Source organism: Oncorhynchus mykiss, chromosome 5 (assembly GCF_057628025.1).
Source record: "Oncorhynchus mykiss isolate SJ-2025 chromosome 5, ASM5762802v1, whole genome shotgun sequence".
Taxonomy (NCBI): domain Eukaryota; kingdom Metazoa; phylum Chordata; class Actinopteri; order Salmoniformes; family Salmonidae; genus Oncorhynchus; species Oncorhynchus mykiss.
Genome location: NC_143026.1, coordinates 22,765,047 through 22,775,000, shown reverse-complemented (window position 1 = coordinate 22,775,000; position 9,954 = coordinate 22,765,047). Strand labels below are relative to the sequence as shown.

At 42.8% G+C, this 9,954-nt stretch overlaps 1 protein-coding gene across 1 annotated transcript in view; it reads left to right on the top strand.

The window, feature by feature from the left end:
- The window catches only part of LOC110522825 (GDNF family receptor alpha-2-like), a 79,573-nt gene that overhangs the window by 6,952 nt on the left and 62,667 nt on the right, over nt 1–9,954 (top strand). Inside the window, exon 3 of the mRNA XM_036977061.2 lies at nt 8,841–8,918. Coding sequence (XP_036832956.1) covers nt 8,841–8,918 — 78 coding nt within the window. The remainder of the gene's footprint in view (nt 1–8,840; nt 8,919–9,954) is intronic.

The window sequence follows — 9,954 nt, the reverse complement described above, 5'->3', positions numbered from 1 at the left end:
TTCAGAGATTTTTGCAATTCGTTCCAGTCATTGGCAGCAGAGAACTGGAAGGAAAGGCGGCCAAAGGAAGGGTTGGCTTTAGGGATGACCAGTGAAATATACCTGCTGGAGCGCGTGCTACGGGTGGGTGTTGCTATGGTGACCAGTGAGCTGAGATAAGGTGGGGCTTTACCTAGCAAAGCCTTGTAGATGACCTGGAGCCAGTGGGTTTGGCAACGGACATGTAGTGAGGGCCAGCCAACGAGAGCATACATGTTGCAGTCGTTGGTAGTATATGGGGCTTTGGTGATAAAACGGATGGCACTGTGATAGACTGCATCCAATTGGCTGAGTAGAGTGTTGGAGGCAATTTTGTAAATTACATCGCCGAAGTCAAGGATTGGTAGGATAGTCAGTTTTCCGAGGGTATGTTTGGTGGCATGAGTGAAGGAGGCTTTGTTGCAAAATAGGCAGCAGATTCTAGATTTAATTTTGGATTGGAGAAGCTTAACGTGAGTCTGGAAGGTGTTTACAGTCTAACCAGACACCTAGGTATTTGTAGTTGTCCACATATTCCAGATCAGAACCGTCCAGAGTAGTGATGCTAGTCAGGCGGGAGGGTGCGGCAGTAATCGGTTGAAGAGCATGCACTTAGTTTTACTAGAATTTAAAAGCAGTTGGAGCAATTCGACCATGAAGGCCTGATTCATGGTCTCCTTTTTGATGTTGATGTTGTGATGTGTCTGTTACTTGAACTCTGTGAAGCATTTAGTTGTGCTGCAATTTCTGAGTCTGGTAACTCTAATGAACTTGTCCTCTGCAGCAGAGGTCACTGGGTCTTTCTTTCCTGTGGCGGTCCTCATGAGAGCCAATTTCATCATAGCACTTGATGGTTTTAGCACCTGCACTTGATGAAACTTTCAAAGTTCTTGAATATTTCCATATTGACTGACCTTCATGTCTTAAAGGAATGATGGACTGTCATTTCTCTTTGCTTACTTGAGCTGTTCTTGCCATAATATGGAGTTGGTATTTTACAAAATAGGGCTATCTTCTATATACCACCCCTACCTTGTCACAACACAACTGATTGGCTCAAACGCATTATGAAGGAAAGAAATTCCACAAATTCACTTTTAACAAGCCCACCTGTTAATTGACATGCATTCCAGGTGACTACCTCATGAAGCTGGTTGAGAGAATGCCACGAGTGTGCAAAGCTGTCATCAAGACAAAGGGTGGCTACTTTGAAGAATCTCAAGTATAAAATATAAACACTTCTTTGGTCACTACATGATTCCATGTGTTATTTCAGAGTTTTGATGTCTTCACTATTATTCTACAATGCAAAAAAATAAAGAAAAACTCTTGAATGAGTACGTGTGTGTCACACCCTGACCTTAGAGAGCCGTTTTGTTTCTCTATTTGGTTAGGTCAGGGTGTGATGTGGGGTGGGCATTCTATTTTTTGTTTTCTAGGTTTCTTTATTTCTATGTTTTGGCCGGGTATCGTTCTCAATCAGGGACAGCTGTCTATCGTTGTCTCTGATTGGGAATCATACTTAGGTAGCCCTTTTTTCCCTCCTTTCAGTGTGGATAGTTGACTTTGTTTGTGGCACTTAGCCCCGTAAACTTCACGGTTGTTTCTTTCGTTTGTTGTTTTGTTGGCGACATTTGAAAATAAAATGAAATGTATGCTCACAACGCTGCACTTTGGTCTACTTCCAACGACACCCGTGACCGCTTGTCAAAACGTTTATATATATACAGTACCAGTCAAAGGTTTGGACACACCTACTCCTTCCAGGTGTTCTGCATTTCAAATAAAAACATAACAGATGTGTTTAAATAGCAGCCATATATTCACAGTGTTATTACTGTTTCTAATGGCCTGAGTAACTGCTCTTAATCAGTGGGCCATCCTGTCTTGTAATGAATAAATTGTTTTGATTGTTTAGGACCATCTTGGTTGCAGGTGTGTCATCACACAGATGATAACTTTTATTTGTTGCATCTAATCTGGTCATTTAGTTTGACACATAATGTAAGCACACACAGTCTTTTCAGGAATTAGAAGCAGCCAGTCCCACACTGATTGCTTAATTAGGGTTAGCTCTGATTGGCTGTCGTTCACAGCTCTTGTCCATCATTGGACGGCTCTTTGTGTTAAGTGCTAATTAGACTGACTGGACTGAGCCCGATCTCTCTCTCTCTCACACACACACACACACACACACACACACACACACACACACACACACACACACACACACACACACACACACACACACATACACACACACACACACACACACACACACACACACACACACACACACACACACACACACACACACAGAGAGAGAGAGAGCATGATTCATTAGGTATTATTCTCTGCGACAAATTGGGGAACAAAGAGCAGCTTGGTACTGCCAACACTTCCAAACTAATAAATCAGCTTTTCCCCATTCACTCTAATGATTCCTACTCAGGTATATAGCGATCAAGCTAATCTCAGGTTTCTAGTATTGACTCAGGTACTTAGCGTGCAGGCAAACACATCAACAAGGATAATTCATGCTTTTAGCATCCTGGGCAGGCTAATCGATACTCATTTAGTATTGACTCAGGTATTTAGCCTACAAGCTAATCACTGGGGTATGTAGCATTTGGGCAAATAAATAACTAATTTGCCATTCAAACTAATCAGGGAAGTATTTAGCATGCAGCGCTAATGAGTCAGTCTGAGGCAGATTAGTGCTGTGCCACTGAGGAATGGCACTGTTGTTCTCTGTATACTCACTTTTTTGTTCTGTCAGAAAATACACACACACAATAGAGCAAAAAGGAACAGCGATTCATCAGAGAAATGATTAAAACAATCCAAAGACAAGATAGTCAGAAAAAGACGGTGAGAACGTGTGTGTGTGTGTGTGTGTGTGTGTGTGTGGTGATTTAGAGTCTGTATTGGACTAGAACAAAACTGTGCACTGTGTGGCGGTCCCTCAGGAGAGAGTTGAGAAACTACTCAGTATGCAGCTGAGCTAGAGAAGAAAGACCCACTAAGAACTCACACACACACACACACACACACACACACACACACACACACACACACACACACACACAACTCGCTCATTACACACACACACACACACAGCTCGCTCATTACACACACATACACACACAGCTCGCTCATTACACACACATACACACACAGCTCGCTCATTACACACACAGGCACACAACGTAGGTAATTAAAAGTAACCATTATCTTATTCTGCTAGCTTCACTCATCACCCTACTGTACTCTCTCTCTCTCTCTCTCTTTCTCTCTCTCTCTCTCTCTCTCTCTCTCTCTCTCTCTCTCCTCTCTCTCTCAATTCAATTCAATTCAAGGGCTTTATTGGCATGGGAAACATGTGTTAACATTGCCAAAGCAAGTGAGGTAGATAATATATAAAGTGAATATATAAAGTGAAATAAACAATAAAAATGGTATTATTATATTATTTATATATAGTGTTTTAACAATGTACAAATGGTTAAAGGACACAAGATAAAATAAATAAGCATAAATATGGGTTGTATTTACAATGGTGTTTGTTCTTCACTGGTTGCCCTTTTCTCGTGGCAACAGGTCACAAATATTGCTGCTGTGATGGCACACTGTGGAATTTCACCCAGTAGATATGGGAGTTAATCAAAATTGGATTTATTTTCAAATTCTTTGTGGATCTGCGTAATCTGAGGGAAATATGTCTCTCTAATATGGTCATACATTGGGCAGGAGGTTAGGAAGTGCAGCTCAGTTTCCACCTCATTTTGTGGGCAGTGAGCACATAGCCTGTCTTCTCTTGAGAGCCATGTCTGCCTACGGCGGCCTTTCTCAATAGCAAGGCTATGCTCACTGAGTCTGTACATAGTCAAAGCTTTCTTTAATTTTGGTCAGGTATTCTGCCGCTGTGTACTCTCTGTGTAGGGCCAAATAGCATTCTAGTTTGCTCTGTTTTTTTGTTAATTATTTCCAATGTGTCAAGTAATTATCTTTTTGTTTTCTCATAATTTGGTTGGTTCTAATTGTGCTGCAGTCCTAGGGCTCTATAGGGTGTGTTTGTGTTTGCGAACAGAGCCCCAGGACCAGCTTGCTTAGGGGACTCTTCTCCAGGTTCATCTCTCTGTAGGTGATGGCTTTGTTATGGAAGGTTTGGGAATCGCTTCCTTTTAGGTGGTTATAGAATTTAACGGCTCTTTTCTGGATTTGGATAATTAGTGGGTATCGGCCTAATTCTGCTCTGCATGCATTATTTGGTGTTCTACATTGTACACAGAGGATATTTTTGCAGAATTCTGCGTGCAGAGTCTCAATTTGGTGTTTGTCCCATTTTGTGAAGTCTTGGTTGGTGAGCGGACCCCAGACCTCACAACCATAAAGGGCAATGGGCTCTATGACTGATTCAAGTATTTTTAGCCAAATCCTAATTGGTATGTTGAAATTGATGTTCCTTTTGATGGCATAGAATGCCCTTCTCTCAGATCGTTCACAGCTTTGTGGAAGTTACCTGTGGCGCTGATGTTTAGGCCAAGGTATGTATAGTTTTTTGTGTGCTCTAGGGCAACAGTGTCTAGATGGAATTTGTATTTGTGGTCCTGGTGACTGGACCTTTTTTGGAACACCATTATTTTGGTCTTACTGAGATTTACTGTCAGTGCCCAGGTCTGTGCATAAGATCTAGGTGCTGCTGTAGGCCCTCCTTGGTTGGTGACAGAAGCACCAGATCATCAGCAAACAGCAGACATTTGACTTCGGATTCTAGTAGGGTGAGGCCGGGTGCAGCAGACTTTTCTAGTGCCCGCGCCAATTTGTTGATATGTATGTTGAAGAGGGTGGGGCTTAAGCTGCATCCCTGTCTCACCCCACGACCCTGTTTGAAGAAATTTGTGTGTTTTTTGCCAATTTTAACCGCACACTTGTTGTTTGTGTACATGGATTTTATAATGTTGTATGTTTTAACCCCAACACCACTTTCCATCCATTTGTATAGCAGACCCTCATGCCAAATTGATTCGAAGGCTTTTTTTAAATCAACTCTCTCTTATTCCCTTCCTCCATCCATTCACACTCTATCTTACTCTCTCTCTTTCTCTCTCTTATTCAATTCCCCCATCCATTCACACTCTCTCTTACTCTCTCTCTTTCTCTCTCTCTCTCTTATTCAATTCCTCCATCCGTTCACACTCTCTCCTACTCTCTCTCTTTCTACTCTCTCTCTCTCTCTCTCCCTCTCTCTCTCCCCCCTCTCTCTACCCCCTCTCTCTCTCTGTCTCTCTCTCTCTCTCTTATTCCATTCCTCCATCCGTTCACACTCTCTCTTACTCTCTCTCTTTCTACTCTCTCTTACTCTCTCTCTTTCTACTCTCTCTTACTCTCTCTCTCTTTCTACTCTCTCTTACTCGCTCTCTCTTTCTACTCTCTCTTACTCTCTCTCTTTCTGCTCTCTCTCTCTCTCTCTCTGTCTCTCTCTCTCTCTCTCTCTCGCTCTCTCTCTCTCTCCTTGACAGTAATAGCTGTATTAACCGCTCTGACCCCTGTTTGTTTAACTACATGCTGCTCTTTATTTCAGCTCACAAAGCAGCAGACTCAGATACACTCAGAATCCCACATCACTACAGAGAGAGGGAGAGAGATAAAGGAAAGCAGAGAGGAAGGGAGAGGGGGAGATGGAGACAACATTTGCAGAATGTATTTCATGGCAATAATGCACCTTGAATTGAATTAAGAGAGAGTGAGAAAGAGCTTGACTGATTAGGAGAAGACGACAGATAAAAAAGAAAGAGAGGAGAAATGGAGAGAGAGGAGGTACAGTGGGGCAAAAAAAGTATTTAGTCAGCCACCAATTGTGCACGTTCTCCAACTTAAAAAGATGAGAGACGCCTGTAATTTTCATCATAGGTACACTTCAACTTTGACAGACAAAATTAGAAGAAAAAAAATCCAGAAAATCACATTGTATGATTTTTAATGAATTTATTTGCAAATTATGGTGGAAAATAAGTATTTGGTCACCTACAAACAAGCAAGATTTCTGGCTCTCACAGACCTGTAACTTCGTCTTTAAGAGGCTCCTCTGTCCTCCACTCGTTACCTGTATTAATGGCACCTGTTTGAACTTGTTATCAGTATAAAAGACACCCGTCCACAACCTTAAACAGTCACACTCCAAACTCCACTATGGCCAAGACCAAAGAGCTGTCAAAGGACACCAGAAACAAAATTGTAGACCTGCACCATGCTGGGAAGACTGAATCTGCAATAGGTAAGCAGCTTGGTTTGAAGAAATCAACTGTGGGAGCAATTATTAGGAAATGGAAGACATACAAGACCACTGATAATATCCCTCGATCTGGGGCTCCACGCAAGATCTCACCCCGTGGGGTCAAAATGATCACAAGAACGGTGCACAAAAAATCCCAGAACCACACGTGGGGACCTAGTGACTGACCTGCAGAGAGCTGGGACCAAAGTAACAAAGCCTACCATCAGCAAGGGCATTGAAGATGAAACGTGGCTGGGTCTTTCAGCATGACAATGATCCCAAACACACCGCCCGGGCAACGAAGGAGTGTCTTCGTAAGAAGCATTTCAAGGTCCTGGAGTGGCCTAGCCAGTCTCCAGATCTCAACCCCATAGAAAATCTTTGGAGGGAGTTGAAAGTCCGTGTTGCCCAGCAACAGCCCCAGAACATCACTGCTCTAGAGGAGATCTGCATGGAGGAATGGGCCAAAATACCAGCAACGGTGTGTGAAAACCTTGTGAAGACTTACAGAAAACGTTTGACCTCTGTCATTGCCAACAAAGGGTATATAACAAAGTATTGAGATAAACTTTTGTTATTGACCAAATACTTATTTTCCACCATAATTTGCAAATAAATTCATTAAAAATCCTACAATGTGATTTTCTGGAATTTTTTTCTCATTTTGTCTTTCATAAGTGTTGAAGTGTACCTATGATGAAAATTACAGGCCTCTCTCATCTTTTTAAGTGGGAGAACTTGCACAATTGGTGGCTGACTAAATACTTTTTTGCCCCACTGTATATTAAGAGTGGGTGAGTATGTGTTCTGTATTGTCAGTAATAATTAAAAAGGGGATGAGAGGGAGTGAAAGATGAGAGGAGGCCTAGAGAGAGGAGTGCAGCTACAGCAGTTCCTCATGCCTCAAATTCAGCTTACTCCACAACACGCATGCAATCACACCTATACACCAGCACTCACACTCTACTCACTCACACTCTACATACACACACTCTATGCACGCATACACACACGCACGCATAGACACGCAAACACACGCACACACACACACACACAGACACACACACACACAAGTATTTTAACCTTGAAGTAACATTGAGCTAATTTGAACTAGAATTGAACTAACACTGAGCTAATATAGACCAGAACTGAAGTTGAAAGAACATGGAGACAGGTAAATGTGTAGACCAGGAAAGCACAAGAGCACGCAAATACTACCTGTGTTACAACTGTTATGTACATGCTAATATTGTTACCATTAACACCCAAATTAGTGTTGTGAGCTTTTATGTTTACCTTCCCCACCTCCATACATCGTGACTGGAGTTCTGACTGAGCGTTCTTTTACCCAGGCAGGTGGTCAGCTAGTAACAGCAGCTCTCTCCACGGCACACAGGGAGAGGGAGAGAGAGAGAGAGAGAGAGAGAGAGAGAGAGAGAGAGAGAGAGAGAGAGAGAGAGAGAGAGAGAGAGAGACACTCACGTAATCTAAGGTGGTGTGTTGGAAGCGAAACAGCGACTTTACATAAATTACCCACCTGTAATCTGAATGCCCCCGCAATAAAGACTCGTCAAGTGTGTGTGTGTGTGTGTTAGTGCAAGTGTTCTGGAATGTAGAGTAGCAATGAGGAGGCCAAAGATTGGTGGATAAGCTATCTGCTTAGTGATGGGATTGGTGGGCTGAGCTGTACAGGGACTGGCAAGGTGAGGATGGAGGATTGAAATAATGCTGACCACACATACCTCTCAGGTGGGCAGGGGGAGGGGGTTGTTGTAGGAGGAGGAGGAAACAGGTGAGGGGGATGATAGAGAACACAGGATAGGAGAGGATATGGGTTTGATGCAGTAGAAACGAGAGGAGAGGAGAGGAGAGGAGAGGAGAGGAGAGGAGAGGAGAGGAGAGGAGAGGAGAGGAGAGGAGAGGAGAGGAGAGGAGAGGAGAGGAGAGGAGAGGAGAGGAGAGGAGAGGAGAGGAGAGGAGAGGAGGTTAAGTCAGTAACAGTATGTATGGCTGCAGGTGAAATCAGTCTTACAGACAGAAACCTTGTTTCAGAGCCTCATACATAAACATGGAGCCTTGTCACCCGCTTTATTAAACCCCTAAGGTACCATACCCCTCTACACACACACACACACACACACACACACACACACACACACGCACACACACACACACACACACACACACACACACACACACACACACACACACACACACACACACACGATCGGCGAGTCACCAGCAGAATAGAATGTGTCTTGTCAGGTCTACTGTAAATGCTTGATAATGTGTAGTCAACTGTTAAAAGTTAGGCTACATTGTTCCTGGAATTGAAAAAGAAATGGTTTATGTCTTAGCTTTTTTTAAAGTTATATTCTAACTGTTTGATGGCTGCTATCTTGGGTTCAATCTCAATGCTAAACAGGCCTTGATACCTGTTTATATCTCTTTCTTTCTCTCCGTCTCTCTCTTTTTCACTTTCTCTAACACACACACACACACTTTACACACACTCACTCTCTCTATGTTTTTGTTTGTATTCCAGGAGAGGACTTCTATGAGATGTCACCCTATGAGCTCCACGAATTCTCAGAAGAGTTTAGACACGCCTCCATCATCTCAGGTAGGCTACCACTGGATATGTATGTGTAGTCCATGTCTAATAAGGTAACAGGGTTGGTGTGCAGACCTGGGTTCAAATCAAGATTATTATAGTAAATGAAAACTGAAAATAAAATAATAACTCAAATTGGACAGATCATTTAGTAAACTGAAACATTTGAAAAACTAAAACTATACTGGAACTATTATCTTTGACTGCAAAATGAACTAAAATAAAATATAAGTTTTTGTTTTTTTCTTCTAAACTTTGAGCAAAAATCAAATGGGTTTTCAAAACAGTTTTTTTCTAATGGGGTTTTCAAGCATCTGAATTTTGTGGGTAAATGCTGCCAGTAGATGCCGGTGTTTCAAATAGGCCTAGCTTGTGCATCACTATCACTAGCTATCACTAGCTAACAGGGAAGAAATATGAGGGTGAGCACAGAGCGTGGCTGGGCCAATCTAGAGCAGCTTGTGAAGTTTCTGGAGCCTTTAGAAAATCCACAACATCCAACATACTGACCAGGGACTGGGCCAATCTAGAGCAGCTTGTGAAGTTTCTGGAGCCTTTAGAAAATCCACGACGACCAACATACTGACCAGGGACTGGGCCAATCTAGAGCAGCTTGTGAAGTTTCTGAAGCCTTTAGAAAATCCACGACGACCAACATACTGACCAGGGACTGGGCCAATCTAGAGCAGCTTGTGAAGTTTCTGGAGCCTTTAGAAAATCCCCGACGACCAACATACTGACCAGTGACAGGGGCAATCTAGAGCAGCTTGTGAAGTTTCTGAAGCCATTGGCAAAATTCATACCGACTAACTTCAAACTGACAGCCAGTCACTCTCTGATGTGGTGCCGTGCCTTCTCAACCTTGAGGCAGACTTGCAGTCAACTACTGTTGCAAAACAGTTGGTACAGGTCCTGCGACAGCACTTCGCATACATACTGAATAGAGAGAATATTTTCAGTCTGTGGACAACTGTCATCAGGCTTGAGAAACCGAAACAACCACCTCTCTGGAATGCATAGTTTTCTTGAACAGAAACACACACAC